Source organism: Tympanuchus pallidicinctus, unplaced genomic scaffold, assembly GCF_026119805.1.
Source record: "Tympanuchus pallidicinctus isolate F22 unplaced genomic scaffold, pur_lepc_1.0 scaffold3, whole genome shotgun sequence".
Lineage (NCBI taxonomy): Eukaryota > Metazoa > Chordata > Aves > Galliformes > Phasianidae > Tympanuchus > Tympanuchus pallidicinctus.
Window position 1 is genome coordinate 50,899,201 of NW_026294747.1, and position 22,865 is coordinate 50,922,065.

The 22,865-nt window shown below is 46.2% G+C and overlaps 1 protein-coding gene across 9 annotated transcripts in view; it reads left to right on the top strand.

Moving 5' to 3' along the window:
- Positions 1–855: 855 nt before the first annotated feature.
- Positions 856–22,865, top strand: part of CEP170B (centrosomal protein 170B) — a 56,159-nt gene continuing 34,149 nt past the window's right edge. For all 9 annotated transcript variants that reach the window (XM_052693821.1, XM_052693826.1, XM_052693822.1 and 6 more), the window contains exons 1-7: positions 856–946; positions 1,414–1,514; positions 2,225–2,360; positions 15,096–15,185; positions 18,033–18,111; positions 20,343–20,401; positions 21,698–21,836. In XM_052693821.1, coding sequence (XP_052549781.1) covers positions 2,256–2,360; positions 15,096–15,185; positions 18,033–18,111; positions 20,343–20,401; positions 21,698–21,836 — 472 coding nt within the window. In that variant the 5' untranslated portion in view covers positions 856–946; positions 1,414–1,514; positions 2,225–2,255. The remainder of the gene's footprint in view (positions 947–1,413; positions 1,515–2,224; positions 2,361–15,095; positions 15,186–18,032; positions 18,112–20,342; positions 20,402–21,697; positions 21,837–22,865) is intronic.

Sequence of the window (22,865 nt, forward strand, 5' to 3'; positions counted from 1 at the left end):
ACACCTTAAAGTCACCCCCTAGGCAAGATGTATTTGCCAGAGAAGAGCTCAAATGTTGATTAAAGAAGGCAATAATACTAGTCATTAAGCAATAATGAAGTTCTACTGCTCTTTAGAAAGAGGAGGGAGGTGTTCCTAACTCCCTCCTGCTCCTGCTGTTGCTCACTTCACCCTTTCTGTTGCTGGTTCCAGAGGATTGGTCCTACTGCTGTCCATGAGGAGGAGCAAGTCCTTGGAGGGATGCTGCGTGTCATGGAACCATAGGGTCACAGAGCATCCCAAGTTGGAAGGGACCCACAAGGACTGTCCAGTCCAACTCCTGCCTCCACCCAGGACCATGCACCAGACCTGCAGTTTCCATGTAATCAGATGTTGAGACAAAATTTTTGGAAGACAGCATTGATCTTGACATCTTTGTAAGTTTTTCAGCACCCTGTGGAGACAGAGCCAGTGTGTGGCTGTTGCTGTTTCCAGTCGCACTGACTGCTGCTGGAGCTGAGGGGACAAAAAATTTGCATTAGGAAGCAGCCACATGCATTATCGCAATACTCAGCTTTCCTTTGAGCTGGGAAAAAAAGAAAAAAAAAAAGTGGTTATCGCTCTTCACACGCGGAGCTCTTCACTGATTTCCTGGTCACCTGGCCGCAAGGGAACCTGGTGCAGAACGAGGGAGGAAGGGCTGGCGGCTGGGCGGGCATACTGGGGCACACCGGAGGGCTCCGGGACGGAACTGCCACAGCTCCCGAGGCTCGCTGAAGAGAAGGCCCTGTGGCCCTGAGCCGTGGAGCCGCGGCGGGGGGAAGGCGGGCGCGGCCCGGCCGCTGGGGCCGCCTCCTGACGTCGGGAACCTGCCGTGCGCGGGGCGGGGCGGGCGCCGGGAGCGGGCGGGCAGAGCCGGCTGCGGGGCGCGGCGCCCGGCCTGTCCCCGCGCCCAGGGCCGGAGCAGGTAGGGCGGCGGGCGGCTCCCCCGGAGGGAGGGCGCGGGGCCGGGGGGAGGCCGCGCCGCGCAGACAAAGAGCCGGGCCCGGCCCGCGGGGGGCTCCGCGCTGCACCTGGGGTCGAGCTCCGCGCTCCGCCGCTGCTGACGGCCCGCGCGGTTCCTCCCCGGACGCTCGGGCCCGGCCGTGGGCCGCGGGGAGAGAGCGGGGGCCGTTCGCCCCGGGTGCGTGGCCGGGCCGCGTGGGCGAAGCGGCCGGATCAGCGCCGCCGGGAGCCGCGTACGGATGGGGCGTCGCGGAGCCGCCCGGTAGCATCTATCCGTCTGCTCTGCGCCGAGGGGCAGCCCTGCCGCACGCTGCGGGGTAGGGGAGACCCAGCCCTATTCCTAAATGCACCGGGAAACGCAGCTTCGGTCTCGGGAAATAAGAGGAGACGATGCCCTGACGTGCGCTGCTTTTTTCCTTCTGCCTTCAGGCGGAGAGAAGAGAGGAAAATGCGATATTGCGGGAGAGCGAGGAGGAGAGGCAGCAGGGCTGTGCTCTGCGCTGCCGGCCTGTAGCAGCGACAACAAACAGGTGTGGCTTTGCGTTCCCGAGAAGTGCTGCTTTAACCACCCCCCCCCTCGGGTGAGAGCTGCCTCTTTGCCATCCCTTCTGAAAAGGGGATGCTGCTTCCTGCCGGTGGGAATTGCAGCTTGTGATTCCTACCCACTGGTAGCACTTCTATCAGCACCTGTGAGAAGGGAGGAAGCAATTGTGAGTGCCCAGTGTATCTGTCTGGAAGTGGGATGAGCGATAAAGAGGCTGTTTTGCTCTCAGCACTGCTGTCGCTGCTCCTGGGAGTCTGCTGTGGAGCCTGGTTATGTCATCATCCTGATGCTTTGGCCCAGGTCTTGGAGGATGGAGAAACATGAGCTGTGCTTTGTGTGCAGTGAGTTGCTAACTACCAGAAAATGTTTTGGAAAAGTTTTTTGTTTTTTAAACCATATTTTGGTATTTCAGTGGTTGGATTCAGACGCATATTTCATCTTTGAAATCCCTTGCTCAGCCTTACTTTGCTGTGGGAATATGTCCAGGGCTGCAGAGCAGTGGCTCCTACCAGCGGCACATGGAATGCATGCTTCACCAATGCTTGTGGCCAGAAAAAAAATCAATGCAAACGCAGGTTGCAGGCAGCCGCTTTGGCTCCCGTGGCTCAGGAAAGTTTGGGATCTGCAGCTGTGCACTGATGTTCTTCCATACTTCAGTAGCAGCTCACTATGTGTTCCTCTTTTTTGTGTGTTTAGGATGCGTGAAGATTAAGTGCCAAGTGCCAAAATGAGTGTGACTTCGTGGTTCTTGGTGAGCAGCGCTGGCATTCGCCACCGGCTCCCAAGAGAGATGATATTTGTTGGCAGAGATGACTGTGAATTGATGCTCCAGGTAATGTGGCTTTCCTACTCTCTTTAAAAGATGCAGAAGGTGTAATGCTGGGGGTCTATAGAGGTATTGTATGCTCAAAAGACATCTTTTAAAACATGCTTTTATGTTGAGTATGTAGTTCCCACAAAGAGCTCATATATTAATGAAAGTGCAAGTGAGGCTTCTTTCAAACAGCTTTGTCATCAGATGGATGAAGGATAGGAGCATCCAGGATCATACAGATAGGAGCTGTACTGGTAGGAGATTAATCACGTCGAACAGATTAACCGTCTTGATGCAACAGAAGTAGTAAGCAAAGACATACCACTCCATCCTGATCTGCAAGCAATTGAAATACTGGGTTTTGTGGCATGTGATTTGGAGGGGAGCAGGATGTTTTTGCCTGTTTTCCCCACTACTGGAAGTTTGATGAAATTTCAGAGCTTGTATCTCTTGGTTGGTTGGTTTACTCGTTTATTAATTTTTATCATGTTAGGAAATGCTGATCTCTAGCAGAGAAATGCTGGCTATTTTGGTGGGGTGACTAAGGCATTGTCCTCTTGCTCCCAAAGTAATTGTGTTACTTGGGCAAGCTTGCAGCTTGCATTAGTGCGTTCCATGCAAGCATATCTGGACTGACTCCAGCGTGCCTGAAGTGTTGACTGTGGTCTGGTGTTTGACAGTGCAATGTAATGGACGTCACTCCAAATAAATGGAGCTGGAATCTTGCGAATAGCTTTTGACAGGAGCAACTTAGCTCAGGACTTTGTAGAAGCTCACAATTAAATTGATATTTCTGCTAGACTTGTGTGTGAGTATTTGAAGTACAAAAGAAATTTGGTTGCACCTGTCCCCCTTTTGCTCCTTTGCAGAAGTGGCAGAAGATTTTGTGGATCATCTGTAAAGCCTCTGTGGCTGCTGGTGTCACTGTAAGGGAGTTTCCTGAACAACGGGGCCTCCCTCCCCGTTGCTTCCACTGATAACCCAGTAACAGCTATTTCCTAAATGCTTTGCTGACATCCTTCCAGGCAGACTGTGTTTGTAGCTACTGTGCAGATTTTGTATGATATGTTAGCAGGAGGTCTGCTGAGGGGACAGAAGTTCTTTCTTATAGCTGTATTTGGAAGGCAGTTGTTTGTTAAGGTGTTGTCTGGCTCTAATAAAATGATAGTGTCCAGAAAAGGAGAGCTTGCAGTATTTGTGCTGCTCTGCTAGTTGGCAGTGAAGGAAATGGCTTTGCCATTTGGTGTGTCAGCTTGAAGCATACTCTGGTTTGACAGCAGATCATTTGTTTGGGTTTTCCGATGAATCACACTATCTTTTATTTCATTTTTCCACGTCTGACAGGTGAGATGTGTAATGGTGAGACACTTACAATGTCTTAATGTTTTCTGTAAGTCTGCATTTGCTCAGAAACCTGATGGCTGTATTTTCTTGTGACTTAAAGGAAAACAACATGTACAATGGCCTTACTATGGCCTTACTATTCAAAAATGGCCTGAGACTCTGGGTGCACCTTAATTAAGTACCCTCTGAAGGTATTCAAGTTTTCTTTACAGCCAGGGCTTCACACATGGAGAATCACAGTTCTCGAGCTGTGCAGTCCAACGTATAAGTGCCCAAATATCACTAATTGTGAAGATGTGCTGCTTATTTCACTGGTTATTTATGGGGTTAACTGGACAGCATGGACTGTGAAGTTCCCCATACTTCATGGAGTTTTTAATGCTGCTTTAAAAGTCTAAACTGGCTTGTTAATGTTGCATGTGGGCTGGCAACCTTGCAATGCTATAAACTTGTCATGCTCTTCTCTACAAGGTAAATGAAGTGGGATTCTTGGAGGAGCCAGCAGTATCAGTGAGAAGAAGGATGCAGTTGTGTTTGGGGACTGGCAGGTGGTGGGAGGTGGTAGAGGAGATTTTCATAAAAGACATTTCTATTATTTTGCTGGAATGAAGGCTCTGAGCTGTCAGTAAGAGCCAGCTGCTTATGTTCAAGGGCTGAATTATATCTGACCCTTTATAAACGTATTAGTTTACTATATTATATAGTTCATATTATATAATTATATTAGCTTACTATAGTATTATATTAACATACTAGTCCTGAGTAGTATAGCTTTTTCTCAGATCACGTGAATGGTCTTATTTTGAACAGTACATAATTTTCCTAGCCATTTGCTTATAAAGATGTTTTCCCAAGAGCTTTCTTGGGCTCTAGCTGACATGACTGTTGTAACATGATGGGTAGGAGAGAGGCTCAAGTGCACTCTTGATATCCAAGCGAAGTTGCATGTGAGCAGATGGAGGATGAGGTCTAAAAATAGGCTTTTTCCCTACTGTGACTGTCCATGTCACAGAATTATTGTGCAGGTTGGCACAATTGGTTGTCCTGGGGAAAGCTTAAGGAGCTGGGAGGTTATTGGAGCTGATGGACAGAGCTCCTGTGGCAGTGTAACTGTCATATTCCTCTGGTGATGACGCTGAAATTATGTGTTCACTGAATGGTTATTTTGGATATAGACTTCAAGATACGGGCACTCACTACTCCCATGTGCAGAGTTGAGAACAGACTGTCATTGTCTAGGAGGGGGGCTAGATGATCTGGACACTGTTTTTCATCTCTAAGATTATTTCTGCTTAGTGGTTTCATTGTGATATGGTCTGTGGTCCCCTTTCAACAGGGCTCCAACATGCAACACAAGAGATAAGCTCTTCTAGTCCTGAAGATCTAGCAGACTTGCCTTTCTCATCTTACTGTTTCAGGAATGCCTTGTCTTTGGAAGTTTCTTGGCAAAGTTACTTTAAGGTATCAGATCCCTAAACGGCAAAAAATGATGTCTTTGTTACCAAACAATCAAGCCTTAGTTTCACCTGAGTTTACAGGTACTACATTTGCTTTCTAGTTAACAAAGAAATCCATGGTCTTCAAGCTTAAAATTAAGTAGATTTGGTAGTGGGGAAACAATCTGCCTTGGAATCCTCTATACCTACTAAGAGGATTAGAAATATTGTAAAGGTTTTCTCAGCACTGTAAGGATCCTTGTACAAGTAAATGTGAGATTTACATTGGGTTTGAATGTTCATGCATGAGGACAATGCCACGTAGTGTGCTTTGGCATGCAGTGTTGTTATGCATAGTCAAGGGCTCCGTTCTGCTCTCTTTCTGATGATCATAATTTGATTCCTTTTAGAATCCCATTTGCTCCCCTTGGATAAGTCAACCAACAGCAAGAGTGTGGAAATTTAAACCTTTGCTAATTTGCTCTAGCAGGTTTTTCGTAAAGCTTAGTGAAAATGGGAAGTAATTTTCTGAAGATGTTTAATGTTTTCTTTTTCCTTTCTTTTTTCTCCTAAAAGAAAGAGTTGTATTGGTGGCTTATTATGGTGTTTGGGTTTTTCTTTTTGACAATGTAGAGTGAAGTAACTCCCTCCCCCACTGCATTTTTCATGTGAAGTATAATTGCCAGCTTTATCAGCTGTGATCATTTGCTTAATGTGATGGATATTTACTTGCATTAGCAAAATGTTTATGTAGTGTGGAGTTTTTGTTTAACCACTGAAACCTTCTCTCCACCCCTAAACAGAGCATATTTGTCATTTTGGCTAAGTGTAAATATTTAATGGAAAGGAGAGCAGCGTCATGATTTCCCCGTTGTTGTTTAAAAGAGATGTTTATTGGAAAAAATGAGAAAGGAAAACATTGAAGCAGTTCCATTGTGTTTTTGCCTCCCTATAGAGCAGCAGTTGTCCTACACAGTATCAGTTTGTACTCCAGCAGGCAGATGGTGTGGTGCTTCTGTTTCAGGTGTGGCCTTTGTCCTGCTTGTCAGTTAGGACAGCTTGGCACTTCCTGTTACGAGCATCTGCTTTCAGTTGCTTACAACTTTGCTAAACTTTCTAGCCGTTTAAGGTGCAAGTTTATGTTCCAGGCATCTGCTTTAGGCAGAGTATTCTGGAATAGATTGGCTCCATTCTTCGGTCTTAGAGAATGGATCTGAGGAAAACGCTACTTTCTTCATGTAAACTATTTAGAAGTATATTTAACCTGTACTTTGAAGTTCTTGTGCTGCAGAGCTGGAGGTGATGTTTGTCAAGAGGGAATCCCCAGGTGATGGGTTTTCCCATTGATAATGTGTTTGGCTGAGGCGCAGACGTTTGAACAAGGTTGAAGTTCACTTGCAGTCAGTGGGGACAGCTTAGAGACTATTGTTTTTAGTGATGTTTCATCTGAGAGTGAGGTTGGTGAGGTTATGGGTTGGAGGACAGGTTGGGCTAGGTGCAGGGATGCACAAGGCTGATATTTGTGGTCAGCAGCTTTGCGTCCAGGCAGAGGCCAGTCATGAGTAGGGTCCCCCAGGGGTCTGTGTTGGGACCAGTGATCTTCAACAACTTTGTAAATGACACAGGCAGTGGTATGTATCGAGTGTACTCTCAGCAACTTCACTGGTGACTCCAAGCTGAGTGGTGCAGCTGACACAACAGTAGAAAGGGATGCTATCCAGAGAGCCCTGGACAGGCTTGAAAAGTGGCCCCACGTGAACCAAATGAGGTTCAATAAGGACAGGTGCAAGGTGTGTTACACTTGGGTCAGGGCAGTTGCAGATAGGTGAACAGACTGGGGAAAGAACTCATTGTGAGCAGCCCTGCAAAGAACAGCCTGGGGGTCCTGATGGACAAAATGCTGAGTCTGAGGCAGTGTTTGCTCTTGCTACCTGGGAGGTCAATTGCATCCTGGGCTGCATTAAAAGAGGGGTGGCAGCAGAGTGAAGGAAGGCTTGTTCCCCTCTGCTCTGCCCTTGTTTGAGTACTTCTTGAGTACTGCATCCAGGCCTGGGACTTGGAGAAGAAGGGTGTGGGACTGTTAGAGCCAGTCTAGAGGGCCACAAAAATAACCAGAGATCTGGAATACCTTTCCTATGAAGAAAGGTTGAGAGAGCTGGGATTAGTAATTCTGGAAAATAGGGATTAGTAATTCTGGAAAATAGAAAGCTCTGGGGACACCTCGTTTCAGCCTTCCAGTTTTTGAAGGGAGCTTATGAGGAGCGGGACTAACTTTTTACATGGCCTAATAGTGATAGGACAAGGGGGAATTGCTTTAAACTTTGAGGGGAGATTTAGATTAGGTGTCATGAAGAAGTTCTTTACTCAGAGGGCAGTGAGGCCCTGGCACTTCTACCCAAAGAGCTGTGGGTGCCCCATTCTTGGAGGTGCCCAAGGCTGGGCTGGATGGGACCCTGGGCAGCCTGAGCTGGTAGAGGGTGATAGCCCACAGCAGGGGGTTGGAGCTGGGTGGCTTTAAGGTCCCTTCCAGCCTAAGTCATTCTTCTATGTGCGAGTAGCTGCCCTAGATTAGATTAGATCAAGGTTCATCTAGCCCGGTGTCCTCACTGGGGCTGTGGTCAAAGCAGCTCTCGAGAAAGCTGGTACAGTACTTGCTCAACTTCCTACAGTTTATGTTTCAGAAAGCTAATTGCTGGCTCTTTGCTCATTTTGGTCAGTGAGCTTCTATCTCACAGCAGCTAGCCAACAGATTAAGGCTGGGCTGAGCAGGTACGACAGGAAGGTTTGTGTGCATGCATAGAGAAGGAGCACAGAGAGGGGAAGCTGCAGGGCTTAGAACATGGTGAACATAGGGCACAAGCAGCTCAGTTTGAAGAAGGTGGGTGCTGCTGTATGCAGTAGGGAGCAGCATCTCCCTCGGACATGAGGTGGGCTTGAGGCTTGCTGTTGCTCTGGTGTCAGCAAATAGCTGTGGAAGCTACCAGCCAAGTATCTGTCACTGGTCCATATGTGGGATCAAGTGACACTTGTGCTATCAGCCAGTTCAGCTCACAAGCCCCTACCACAGGGTTGTTCTTTGGGCAAATGGCATAAACGCTGACGATGCTGCTTGAATAGACGTTTTCCTTTTTTTAGCTTGTTTTGGTAAAAAGCGAGGCAATTACAAGCATCCTAGGCATTGAAACAGCATTCCTATGGCTGCTATGTCAAGTGTTTATAACTGCAGAGCAGTTAGGATGTCCAGTGTGAAGACTGTCTGTGTGATCCTGCTTCTGTCCCGGGTGCATAGGCATGAAGGTACAATCTGTTCCTGTGCCATTATCCAGTAGTTTTACCTGTACAAGACCTGTCCCGTGCTCAACACATGAAGTGCATGGTGCCCTCTGCAAATAACACAGTGTAGTTATGAGCTTTGTGTGTGTGTGACAAGTAGTCGAATTAAGGCTTCATTGACCTGACGTGTCCTGCATTCCCCAGGCTGTATTTGATAACACAGTGTCTCTCTGATGTAGCTTGATAATCATTTACATAAACAAGTGTGAATAGATGCAGCATGGCTTGTCTGTGCTGGGAGGAAGCAGGTGGTGTGAACTCGGTAGGTGCTTTTCTGATGCTTCTGGGTGAATGCACTGCTGTACAGAAGCCAGACCCTTCCATGACTGGTATCTTCTACACTGGAAACTCTCTCTGGGAGTGATAGGGGACCTCAGGCCTGGTGTCCCAACCTCCCTCCTGCAGGACCAGGGGTGGAGGAGGAAGCTGCAGACACGACAGGCTGTGCAGTTAACTGGAGGGTGTCAACCAGCACCTGTCTGTCCCTGGGTGTTAGGAACTGCAGTGGTTCTGAGATGTTCATCCCTGAGGTGCCACAAAGGAAGGAGGTGTCTTGAAGGCAGAAGGAAAAGGATGTGACCTTCGGAAGCCTCGGATTTCTGCTCAGAAGTTCTTCCAGGTGCTGGGCAACAGCTGTGGCAATTCCAGACCTGTTGCTGTTTGGTTCTTGCCTCTCCTGTTGTTTCCTCTTCGTGTGGAATTGATGGGAGGGCTGTGCCCAGTGAGGGGATGCCGTGTAGGGCAGTCAGCATGGCAGGACCAACAAACCATGAGGGGAGGTCGTTGCTTCCCTGTGACATAAAAGACAGAAGGGCTGCAGGGGACTGGAGGGAGGATTTGTCCCTGCAGAGGACCTGTCCACGTCTGCAACTGACCACAGTCTTGATCCAAACTGTGTTATGCAGCTGTACTGAAAATGTAAAGGCTTCTCTTTCACACCAGAGGTGTTGCTTGCCCATGCCTCCTCTGTGGCCCTGCAAAATGAAGGGAAGGCAACCTATCTGCAAGCTGCTCGCTCCCCGCCTCAGGTGAGGACCAGCGCTTAGATCTCTGGAACCTGTGCTCTGCTTCTAGAAAGGAACTAGCAAGCAAAACCCAATTCTAGCCCAGAATAACAGCTTAAATTGTTATAGAAACTGTGCCAGCCTCCAAATCCCTTTGCCAAGCTGTGGGGATTACGGTTTCATTTTCCTGAGGGATTTCTTTCTTTTGTTCAGTGCCTTATTTTTGCATGAATACTCAGGCCCTGGCCCTGCAGAGGATTCACTAGATAGATCCACAACCTTAGCTGCAGCAAAACTAGCGGCAGGAACCTGCAGCTCAGAAGCTGTAATGTGTTCAGCTCCAAAATGAGGGTGGCTGCTCATGCTGAAGAGAGGTCTGTCTACTTGTGTGGAGTCATGCAGAAGCCAGCCTGTGTCCCTGGAAGCAGTGTCTGCCTTCTGGAGGGACATCTTGTCTGCAGCCAGAATGAGGCAGGATGGAGCATTCACACATCACTGATATACATATATATCCTGGAAAAGTACTGAAGTGGCCAGTATGCAGAACTCCATGAAACACATAGCGATGAAAGAGGGAGACCAGTGTACAGCTATCATTACAAGTTACCGAGATTTTACTTTTAAGGCGAAAGCCTTAAAAGTAAACTTGGCCTGTGTGCCAGGTTATTTTGTTGTTGTTTGTTTGATGTTGGCTCTGTCTCTCTTCTTTCTAAAGTGGGGCACTGGGAGAGGTTTATATTTCCTTACTGGGACGGTCGTGCAGAGCACATCGCTGGCAGAACTGCAACCTGTTCACTGTGGAAAGTATTCAAGCAAGTGTTTATTGCATGCTGCCACCAGAATGCTGCAGATATCCTGTGCCAGACGTGCAGAACAGACTGTGGTTAGGAACAGGGAAACTGCTCTTGTTTGTTTATTTTATCTCCAACACCACGATGCCTTGCAGCATTGGCAGGGCTGAGGTCCAAATCTCAACCCAGGGCAGTAGGCTTTTGCCCATGCTAATTCTGCTGGGGAAAAAAAGCAGCATCTGTATCTGCATAGACAGCTGAGCTGCGTCTGCTCCCCGACCCCGTAGGGAAATGCAGACTGTTTGACTCTATTTTTTTCCTCCTGCCTGCTTTAGCAGGTCTCATTTCTGTGTGCGTTTTGCTTGGTGTCTCTGCAGGTTCTTGCTTCATCCTGCATGTCGTGCTCCATACATCAGAGCCTTCCTCAAACACAGTGCTGTTGATCATCTGCTGTTTGCAGCACACATAAATGATGCGATATTTGCTTCTGTGGAGACTCCTGCATATTTGGAAAGCAGCTTTTGCTGCTTCTATGCTAAGCAGGGGCTTTTGGGGGTGTTCAGGGAAAGACTGGATGTTGTGTTGAGGGACATGGTTTAGTGGGAGCTATTGGGAATAGGTGAATGGTTGGACTGGATGATCTTTTAGGTCTTTTCCAACCTTGGTGATTCTATGATTTGCTGACCTGATGTGTGCAGTTATGAGAATCACAAGCAGGTTGTTGGCTGCATGCCTCATGGGGACTGATGCAAGGTTTTGGTCCAGATTTGAGACTGGCAGATGCTGTTTGAGACCAGAAGATGCTGTTCCTGTCTGGTATTGGAGATAACTCCTCCTTAATGTCATCTTGAAGAAAGGGCAACTGTAAAATACCCCTGTCTTTGGATACGTGCAGCATGTGCATTTCATCTATGAGACATTTAAAACACGGTGCGTTCGTTGTAGGCATTACGTGGGAGAAGCAAGAGAGCCTTACATTAGGAAGTGATTTGAATGTCTGGAAGTGCAAATGGTGCACGAGTTCAGTATGGTGAGAAATCGGAGTCTGTTTTCCCTTCAGAGAAGTTACAATTGTTAACCAGAAAAGCATGCTCTGTGTTTTTCCAAGAGTTGTTCTTATTTGCTAATAGGACTGATGCTGGGACATGGTGAGAAGGCTGTGGCCCTTCTTTATGCCATCTCTCTGAGTGTAGCCTTACTTCTTGCTGCCAGATCACTTGTGCCTAGCAGCAGACCTTCCTTCCCTGCCTTCTTTTCCCCCCTCAGTCTCAACTGAGATTTTGATAGCTTTACTATCTTGTAAATGTGTGCTCTTAAACTAAGGCTTCCTTTGCTTGGTATTCAGTCAGTTGCAGTTTTTTGAGCTTATGAGACTCTGGTTTCCTAACTCACCTTTTGTGATTCAAGGTTCATTCATTAGAAACAGCTGGCTTGCTGAGCTGAAGTGACTTGAGCAAGGCCTTCGATGTGGTCCCCCACCACATCCTCATCTCCAAATTGGAGGGATGTGGATTTGATGGGTGGACCACTTGATGGATAAGAAACTGGTTGAAAGGCTGCAGACAGAGGGTGGTCATCAATGGCTCCATGTCCAGGTGGAGGCCAGTAACGAGCAGCGTCCCCCAGGGGTCTGTCGTGGGACCAGTGCTCTTCAACATCTTTATCAATGACATTGATGTAGGAATCGAGTGCACCCTCAGCAAGTTCGCTGATGACACCAAGCTGAGCAGTGCAGTCAAAGGTTGCATTTCAACACGGTAGAAGGAAGGGATGCCATTCGGAGGGACCTCAAGAGGCTAGAAAGTTGGGCCTGGGTGAACCTGATGAGGTTCAACACGGCAAAGTGCAGAGTTTTGCACCTGGGCCTGAGGAATCCCAGGCATCCGTACAGGCTGGAAGGAGCGGTCCTTGAGAGCAGTCCTGTGGAGAAGGACCTGGGGGTCCTGATAGATGAAAAGCTTAACATGAGCCAGCAGTGTGCTCTTGTGGCTCAGAAAGCAAACGGTATCCTGGGCTCCATCAGAAGAGGGGTGGCCAGCAGGAACAGGGAGGTGGTGTCCCCCTCTACTCTGCTCTTGTGAGGCCCCATCTGGAGTACAGAGTCCAGGTCTGGAGTCCGCAATACAAGAAAGACAGGGAGCTGTTGGAGAGGGTTCAGAGGAGAGCCACTAGGATGATCAGAGGACTGGAGCACCTCCCCTATGAGGACAGGCTGAGGGAGCTGGGCTTGTTCAGCCCGGAGAAAAGATGGCTGTGGGGTGACCTCATTGCAGCCTTTCAATACCCAAAGGGAGCCTACAGAGGGGAGGGGAATCGACTCTTTGAAAGGGTTGATAACTGAAGGACAAGGGGAAATGGTTTTAAGTTGAGGGAGGGGAGATTTAGGCTGGATGTCAGGGGGAAGTTCTTTACAGAGAGAGTGGTGAGGTGCTGGAACAGCTGCCCGGAGAGGTTGTGGATGCCCCATCCCTAAAAGTGCTCAAGGCCAGGTTGGATGGGGCCCTGGGCAGCCTGGTTTAGCATTAAACGTGGAGGTTGGTGGCCCTGCCTGTGGCAGGGGGGTTGGAGATTCATGATCCTTGAGGTCCCTTCCGACCCTGGCCAGTCTGTGATTCTGTGACTTCAGCAGATATGTTCTGGTGCTCTCATCTGTTGCCAGTGTGGAATGTGGCTAGGCTTTGCTTGGAAGTGGGATTGAGGCGTTAATCATAATCAGAGATGATTCTGCTCTTCTCCTAGAACAAAAGCACTATCAGCCTCCGGGCAGCTGCTGTCACTGCAAGAAAGAACAGCTCATGTTGAGTGTGACTGATGTTGAAATAAACCACACCTTGGTTCTCAAGAGTGACCTTTGGCAAATTGCATCAAAATAAACAAGGTGTGCAATTTTAGTTATTTTAGGTTGAGTTTCCTTGGAGACAGGCTCTTAGGAACTTCTGTTGCCAGTTCTTGTGATGTTTGCTGCTGAGAAAACTGAGAAAATTTTTCTCAAAAAAAACCAACAAAAAACCTCATGAAATTTCACAGGACTGTGAGCTGTACAACACTTTGCCATGTCCTAATATGCTCTTTAAAGGGATGCTGAGAAGTTTCAAGACTGTGGGTCAGATATACTATATCACTGCGACTGCTTTTGCAAAGAGTTGTCTTGAACGCAGCTGAAACTTCTGTGGAGGATGGGAAATTCTGGCATAAATAGGTCCCATCAGTGACTTTTGCTTTTATGTAGGGGAATATCATGGTGCTGGAATACATCTCTGCCCTCTGGGTTGATCCTTGTCTGTTTTGGGACCGGGAGTGGCTCTAGTCAGCTGTTGTAAAATACAGCAGTCCAAAGGCTGAGCTGACTTACAGCAGGGTCAGGTCCGGGGCAGACCAAATTTTTAGGAGACAGCTGCTTCCCTGAAGTAAACCCTGTATATTTATTAAATGGCTTGCGACTTGGTGCAAGATAAAATCTGCCTTAACTTTTGTGCCTGGACTGAATTCTTGAGGCAGAAGATATTCAGCCCTTGCACAGAGGCTAAAGGGTTTGTTCTGCCTTTAAATTCTGTTAATCTTTAAATGAATGCTGTAAAAAGCTAAAGCAAACACTGTGACACCAGTTATTCAGCTCTCCTTACCGTCCCACTGGGGACAGTGATAGCCACCCACAGTACTGGGTTGCTGAGGGACGTGGGGATACCTCATGCATGCATCTGTGTTGTGCAGGTGGGATACTTGTGTGTGGTAGTCCTTGGGAAGAACAAAGTCCTGCAGATAGTTTAGTTTGTAAGGATAAAGCCACTGTGTTTTCATCAAGGAATTCCCCTGAAATAGTCTCTGCCTCTGCTTGCCCACAAGGAAATGGGTAATGGCTTAGTGAGAGCGGTGCTGTGGAAACCAGCCTGTTCATGCTTGGGAAAAGGGAAGGACTTATTTTTCAACAAGAGCTTGTTGTTTGGTGCCCAGGAGGAAGGTGTGCTCAGTGTGGCTGGGCTCCCTGCTGGGGCAGCATGCCTTCCCCTGCTCTGAGGTTCAGGGAGGTTTCAGCAGTGGGTGCACCTCCTGATGGATTGAGTGGCTCCAGTGCCTGGCTCATAGTGCAACGCCTGTGGCGTATTTCCAAACTCTTCAGAGGCTTTTCTTTAACGGTTCTGCCTTGAAATGGTCTGACAGTATTTCTCCTGAAGTGTCATGCTCTGTTTTGAAGATAAGACGTTTGGTAATGTGCATTCGGACAGAGCCGCTGGGACAAAATTGCTGTCCTGATCAGTGACCTCAAAGCAGGCTTAACATTTAAATTTTCTAGAGCTGCTTTTTCATCCTCAGTTACCTAACCTTCCTCTAAGCTGGAAAACATCCTAGAGTTTAAATCAACTCCAGCACGTGATTCTGGGAACAGTATGCATTGTAAATGAATTCGGCTTGAACTCAAGAAAATACTTTTTCCCTTTGAAAATTAGGAAGAAATCCTTCCAAATAGAAAGTCCATAAGTGGTGAGGCCACCAGCACCAGATTATGGAAATGAGGTTTTCCAGTTTGCAGTGGATCAGATCCTGCCCCCCAGGCTTTTAATTTGACTGGTTTTGTTTTCAGTGTCTATTGATACAACTTACTGAAATGCTGACATAGCTTTCCATAATATTTTTTTCACATAAATATTGTCTTCAGCGGGCTGTTTAGAACAACCATGGAAGCTTTAACTGTATTCTTTGGTTATTCATAGTAGCAGTAATATTTAATCTTTCCTGTTTTCTCTCCTCTCATCCCATATCAGGTTAGTTTAATGTATAAATGTTGTTGTGAATAACAGTGTCTCTTATGGCTGACTGCTCTCACATTCATTGTGCTTTCATTGCCAGTCCCGCAGTGTCGATAAGCAGCACGCTGTAATCAACTATGACAAGGAGAAAGATGAGCACTGGGTAAAGGATCTTGGGAGCTTAAATGGGGTAAGTAGCAAACCTCTGGGATGAGGGAGGCCAGCACACGGTGCAGAGTCTGTAAGCATTTTATATCCCTCTACTGCTAGGCCCTCTTGGGTTACTCTAGCCGTTGGCATAAATTAATCTAAATGTATATAATTATTTGCAAGGCCTGACACAGAGGTCATGCAGCAGCTCATCTTAGAAGAGGAAAGCTTTGATAAATTAATCTTTTTTTTTTTCTTTCTTCCCTTGCTGGTGCCCTTGCAGAACTCTCCAGCATTCACAAAACCATAGTGTCTTTGAATTTATTTCCTGCTCTTTTCTATCTCATTTTGGGCATGTTAACATTGAACTGGTGAAGCTGGAGCAGCTGTTCAGCATGAGCAGGATGACCTTTAGCAGTTCTGTTGTCAGTGTGTGGAGTGATTTATGGGATGATAAGCCATTTAGTTTCTTTGGGGAGAAACTATTTAAAACCAGCTCTTTTTGGTAATGAAGATTGGTATTTCACCTGTTTTGTGTTAAGACTGAGGAAAAATGCAAACCCAGAACAAGAGCAGAGCCTGCCTCAGTTTTAATCCTTGTTGTGACCCTGACTCAGTCTTGTTAGGCAGCTTGGTGAGGCTTTGCCCCCGAATTCTGTGATTATTTAACACATCGGGAGAATTAAAACTGTCCTCATATCGTGCATGCTTCTCTTTGGCTGCTGCTACACACCAGCAGAGCTATTCAGCTTGGGGAGCAAGCCTCAGCTAGATTCACAGGCCTGTGTTTGCAGTAGTAGTTTTACTGCAGTCACTGTTTTCAGCTTAGAAACAGGAGCTCTCCACCATCACTGCCACAAAAACATGAGACAAACCCAGAAACTCGCACAGTAACTGTTGGTGAAGCAGACATCAACCTTTCTGCCTTCTCTGGCATCTGGCTGTAGCTAGAGTGAGTGATAATCCTTCTCAGCCTAATGGCTGAAGGCAGAGAGCCCTGCTGAAATGTCAGTATTTCTGCTAAGTGCTGTGGGCTCTGCCTGGATCCTTGCTTCAAAACCTCTGATTAAAGAATAGCTCAAAAATCCAGCTTGCAGAAAGGTGAGGTTCCTGTCACTGCTGCTCTTCTTTCTTCATAGGCTCATGAGTAAGAATTTACAGCATTTTGCTAACTTGCACTTACAAAGATGGATTGAAAGAAGTGAGCAATGCCTGTCTTCTCTGGCTGGTCCAACAGACTTCATTGGAGAAGGCTGTTGTGGCCAACTCTGTTTATTTTGTGTGAAGTAAATAGGTCCTTAGTTGGTAATTTTCATGTGGATGTTGCTTCCAGGGAGAAAGTCAAATTTCTTCTGCGGGACTTTGATTTTAATTCAATTTTCAGCATTTGCTTTTATTTTGCATTTATTTTCCACTTTTTCAACAATGCATTATATGACTTCAGGCAATATAGTTCATAATATTATCAGATCTTTTAAAATGTTGTTTTATTATGATGTTCAGGCAGCTGATTCTGCAGTCTGTGCCTTTTGATTTTTGAAGATAGCATTTCTGTCTGCAGTAAGCAGTTTATTGGGGTTATTTAAGTGCCCAGGTAACAATCAAAATGGATTTTCTGGCAGACTCTTCTTTTGCAGAAAATCCAGCAAGTAGTTATTTTTGTTCTACATATGTCTACTGTGGAATTTTCTTCCATGCAAATAGTCTTTTGACCAGCTTCACCGCTTTTATTCTGAAATTACAGACCTCTTCCCTAGCTTTTCTGGCAATTGCCAGGAAGCAAATTACCATTGCCTCCTGTGTTCCAGCTTCCTGCTCTAGAATTCATTTTTCCCTCTTGTTACTGCTTGGTTTTACAGTGTGTGTTTGAGTTGACCAAGGTGAGAAAGTAAAAGGAGAAATCTGTGCCTTGGTGATGAAAGTTTGTCAGTTCATTTTCTAGCACGATTTTGACTCTTCACAGCTTAGCTGATGTTGTAGTGAGGCTGCAGAGACCCGGCAGCAGGCGCCAGGTCTGTGAGGCCGGGTCACTGCCCTGCTGCAAGATCAGGTAACTTCTGGGGTCTGCAGCTGCTGAGTGCCTGAGCCCCACCAGCATGCTGGTGCTGTTTCACTAGAGTTCCTGAGTTATTTTTATATGGCTTGGGTTATTGCAAAAGCACACGGGCTGATCTGTGGAAGATATCTGAGTGCTTGATCTACTGTTCTGTAAGAATTATTCCTTAGGGGTTCCCCTCAGAGTGCAGGCAGCTGAGACATCTGAGGTGCTTGTTCTCAGCTGTGAAGCACATTTTTTGCACCTTACAAGGATAATTCAGTTTCTTCAGGCCTGAGCTAACTGTCTGTAGCGTAGAAAAAAAATGAGCAAGTGCATCTCATGGGTGAGAGGTCTTTTGTACTGATAAATGGTGTCTTGGACAGCATGGGCTTAGATACCACAGTGATTCCACTGAAATACCTGCTTCTCTGTGTGTTTCCATTTCCCTTTCCTATGTTATAGGCTTTGATAAATGACCAGGCCTTGGGGCTGGCACGAGTCTTGTTTGGTATTTGATGGAGAGCTCATTCTCAGCTCAGTAGTTGGAAAAGCTGTAGCAGCTTTTCTCCTATATTTACTGCCCTTGCTGGTTTGGAGAAGACCCAAGAGCACCCAAGGTTCCTGACTTCAGGCACCTCATTTACATATTTAGATCAGGAACTAAAGCTTCATTTGCAGTCGGTGAGAAGAATACCTGGCTTGAAACACACTTGGGGTGCTCAGACCTGCCCGTGGGAGCTCCATGCTGGTGGTCTGCAGGGCTGAGGTGCACCCTGAGCATGTGCAATGCCCTTAGCAGATGGGCATGTGCCCTGGGTCAAAAACCACACCTGTGCTTCCTCTCTGCAGACATTCGTCAATGACGTGAGGATTCCCGACCAGAAGTACATCACCCTGAAGCTGAATGATGTCATTCGCTTTGGTTATGATATCCTTCCTCTCTGAAGATGCGTTTTGTGCTGTTCATTGCATGGAGAGTTAAATGTGCTAATTGTGGCTAATGACTAAGGGTGTTTGTTTTGCCTCCTGCAGCCTTTGGATGGCTCATCAGCTTTTGTTTCTCCTCCTTGGACCTGATTCAGAACATATTAATCAGGATGCCCGCTGCCTCCGTTGGACTTTGAAGCAGGCATTGTGCTGACAGTAGTGTCTGAGGAGGTCTCTGTCAAAGGAAGGGTTGTTTGTTTGTTTTTCTTTTTCATTTGAGGTCTGTGAGTGGCATCTGTAGCTGATAAAAGCCTGGGAGCAGGCATGCTTCATATTGTAAAAAAAAAAAGAACTATTTGTAAAAAAACATTTTAAAATCATCATTCTTTGCTCCCATCTGCTTGCTTGCAGACAGTTTGCAGGTCTTTGGTGCATTTGTCTCAGGGAGCCTGTAGACAGACCCTTTGCTCTGTCAGTTGAAGGTTGCCTCTGCAAATTGCTGTGCCACAAAATGCAAGAACGAAACTCTCTTTAGCAATAGCAAATGTCATCTCTATTGGGGAAGGCCAGGCTGATGTTACTGCTTTGTTTACAGAGGCACAAGTTCTGATGGTGTCTGCTAAAATGCCTTCATCCCTTTCCTTTTTATCCTGATGTGGTTGTTTGACTGCTGTAGATCAACAGAAGACTGCTGCCTTTTTTTAGTGTTATTAAATCTTTTTTTTTTTTTTAGTTTCTTCTAACTGCCAGACATACCCACTCAAGATGGATTATGAGACAGCATCTTCTCCAGGTTTCTTGCTTGCTTTTGCAAGAAAAATTTGTTAAAACAGCTCAGACATTTCTGAGAACAGAGGAGGGTAGGGGGGAAAAAAAAAAAAAAAAAGGTTTCATTGGAAAACTCTTGTGCATCCTTGACCCCAAGGCCACATTCTTGTGTCTTTTGTTGTATCCATGATAAAGTATGTGTGCCTGGCTGTGCTTTAGCCCTTGAAATACTCCAGACCTTGCTAGAGCCCAGCAGAACCTGTAAGGGAAGGCTGAGCCTCTTCTGTGCTCTTGCCAGGCTACAGGTACCTCAGTTCTCAACTGCAACACTTGCAGCAGGGATGCTTAAACAGATTTATGTGCAATTCTGGATCTGGTGGGAACGAAGATTTTTATTTTTTTTTTTAAGACCTTGAGGTTATATTTTAGTGGCTGTGATACAGGTTTAAACTTTTTATAGAAAGTAATTCTGAGCATTAAGCAGCTGAGTTAAGTGCTTAGTCCTGCAGCCCTTACATGGCTATTCACGTGAAATGAATGATTGCATTTATGAATTGTAGAATTTATTACCCTCAAGTGGAAAGCTTTTGAGGATGTAGGTTTTAGACTTGGCTCTTTTTCAGCATGATTGCTGTAGCTATTAAAGTCTCTTCCTCTCCTTTGCTGCTGTGGTGCTGTGCTTTTTAGCAATGTTTTCTGTGTTGACCGTGTTCAGCGCAGTGGCAATGGCAGCATCTCCCATGGCCTCCCAAGTCAGCTGCACTCTATTGCATAAGAGCTGCCTCTTTTTCCATTTACAGCTGCACTCACAGACTGCATGAAGTCTCCATGCTCTGCCAGTATCTCTTGGTTTATTTTTAGTTTAACATTTTCCATCTTTCCGCTTTCATCCCTTTTGTGCTGTGCTGTCCTGATTGAGTTGTTTGTGATGCCATGGTCAGATGCTTCCTTTCTACTTTTTTTTTTTTTTTTTTTTTCTCCTTTTCACAGCGTAGCTGGGGATTTTTGCCTAGGTTCAGACATGTTGAATGCTTCCCTTCCATAGAGGTCACAGCAGCTCATGACCTGATTTACTTTTCAATCACTGCTGTTTCCTGAATGGAAGGCCTTGCCTTGTTTTGACTGTGCAAGTCTGCTCTGTCTTGGCCAGGGTGCTGTGGGGAGCTGGGAGCAAGCTGCAAGCTGAGCCAGGGCTCTGTTTGCTCCCTCATCCTGTACCAAGCTGCTTATGCTCCCCTGAGCTCCTTCACTGCTCCTCTTGCTTGCTACTCTCCAATTGGGTCCTGACAGAAAATACAGTTGCACCCTCTATTCCAAAATACACACATCAAAGACTGTCTTGCTATGCAAGTGAGGCAGCTTTCAGCACCTCTCGTTGTTATTTTATGCTGTTTTCTTTATGACTAAACACTAGATTTCTCTCTGCATCCGATTCCTTTGGTGTTTCCTTAACAAGGTCTGAACATTCAAACATGTATGTCCTGGAGCAAATTCAACACAAGGTCCCAGAAGAAGCGTTAAAGGTAAGGGTGTGTGGGTACAAAGGGTGTGTGGGTGCAGGTGTTGTTCCTTTTGGTGCTCTAGTAATGATCGTGCTGCCTGAAGTTTTAAAATACAGCGACAAAATGTTCCACGTTGTTATGCTGTCCTTGGATTGAGGCTTGCCAAAACCCTGCTTTGATGGCAGATGCATTTCCCAGTTATCTTGTCTCTGATCTCTCTTACTCTGCTGCTAACATTTAGATCAAGTTATGTATGACCTTGTGGCAGCCAACAGAAAGGCTACTAAAGCCATAGTGTGTTAAAGAATAGTCAGTGCATTAACTTCAGGGTGAAGCAGAGCAGAATTAGTTCTGCCCCGGGAGTGGAGAGCAGTTGCCTTTCCTTGAGCATGGTGACATTGACCAGCAGTGTAACACTTCCTCCAGCAGATTGGACTTTGCTTAATTTATTCCCATTATCTCATTTCTGCCTTCAAGCTCCACAGTCTTCCTTACTGACAGTCCTCTTAAGAGTAAAGTGTTCTTTAAACAAAAATTTCAGTATCAGGAATAAAATATACAAGCATCTCCTAATGTAAGGCAGAAAAGCAACCCTCAGAGGCAGGAAGGCTGCCTTTGTTGAGCTGAGTTCAGCTCCCAGAGCCAGGCATCATCTGTTGGCTAGCAGATGCTGTCGTCTTAGCCCTGGTTTCAGATTTAGGACTTAGAGAGGATCAGAAGTGTAACAGCCAGGACTGGGTAAATGAATCACTGACTTTACTCAGGGGGTAATCTGGATGGGTACACCCTCTTATTAATTTGCTTGTAATAAACCCACTTTTAATTAGCCCATTTACTAAGCCGCAAGTTAATATGGAGTCTGCTCTAAGGCAGGCTCATTGCTTTCCTCACTGGTGAGAGAGTTTGGAGAGAAATAATTAAAATATATCTTAATTGCCTTTACTGAAAAATTGAGATAATGCAGTTGGGGCATGGGAAGAACTAATACTGCTTTAAGAACAAAGGGGATTTCAGAATTTGAATTCTGGATGGAAAATGGTATGAGTTCTGATTGTTCTTAGTTTACTCTTTAAGTAATTAGCTACTTTGCAGGGCTACATTACGGTGACCTCACGGACTGTAACTGTCATTTATTGTCTTCCAGATGAGGTATCTGAAAGCCTCTCTGACACTTAGATGTGTTTCCCATTTGTCACAGAGTTTAGCCACAGCATTTGCCTTTGCATTGTCACATTTGTGGGCAAGGGAGGTTATCGTTGCCACAGGCTGCCATGCAGATTGCATGGGCACTCTGCAGCTATCCTTATGTCTCTGCAGCATGAGAAGTACACCAGCCAGCTTCAGATGAATTTCAAAAGCACGACCATGAAGAGGGTGGAGCAGCCCATGGAGCACAGTGTCTACGCTGAGTCCCCACAAACTAAGCTGGAGAAAGGAGAGAGGAAGCCAATTACAGGTAATTGCTCAGGAACCAGTTAGTCAAGATTCACAACAGTCAAAGTGCTGCTTGATCACAGCACTGGATTAGAATCAAGTGTGGTGTGAGTTAAACGGTGTAGAAGCTGGTACTAAAGGATCATCTGTCTAAACCTGTAAGTATTTCACATTCCCAGTTTTAGGAGAAAAAACGTAATTGGCATGGTGGTTCACACATGTTTTGTTGCTGTGAATGCTAGAGAGCCTGTGGGCTGAGCAGGTTTGGTGAGTTCCTTGGCACCTGTCTGGTCTATTTTTATTTTGTTAATCATGAGCTGGTGTTTGAACAGAGGTGGTGAGTCAAAGTGGAAGATTCATGGCTGCTGCAGCGTGGTACTGACAGGCAAGCGAAGTGGCAGCAAGGGATTTGTTGCAAAGAGTCTTGTATAGCCTTAAATTACTGTATTTCCTAACACCTCAATATGCGAGATTGAAACTGACTGCTGAACCTGGGAGGTGTTTGCTTTAGGTTCATTGTTACCTGGCTGCATCACGTCCATTGGAAAAATTTATTCCTTTGCACATTTCTCTACTCACTGCTATCTTCCTTTGAAGACCCTCTTTCATACCTGCATCTCCCTGTTCCCTCCCATGGTGGGCTAAGACATCCCCAGCAGTTTTTTCCCCTCTTCTGAGCTTCCTACCTCCTTTATGTACTGGTATGTCTTCTCCCTGTTTGGCTCAGTTGTCAGTTGGTGGTTTTCTCGATCTTGATGATACATGAAAAGAAGAAATATGGCTCTAAAGCATCCTGACAACTGATGACTGACAGAGGGGAGTCTTGCTTACCAGAATGGCAGTGACTGGGAGCTGTCTGTGTGCAGAATGGATCTGTTTGAGGAAGGGGCAGGGAGAGGAAGGTGATGGGCAAAGACAGGATCTTGGGAAAAGGTGATCTATTCATAGATATGGCAGCTTTCTAGAAATGTGTACAACTTTGGGTAAATCCGTTAAGGCCTGTTTTGATACCTAATTGGAGTGGGTTGGCTGACCTTAATCTCCTATGTAT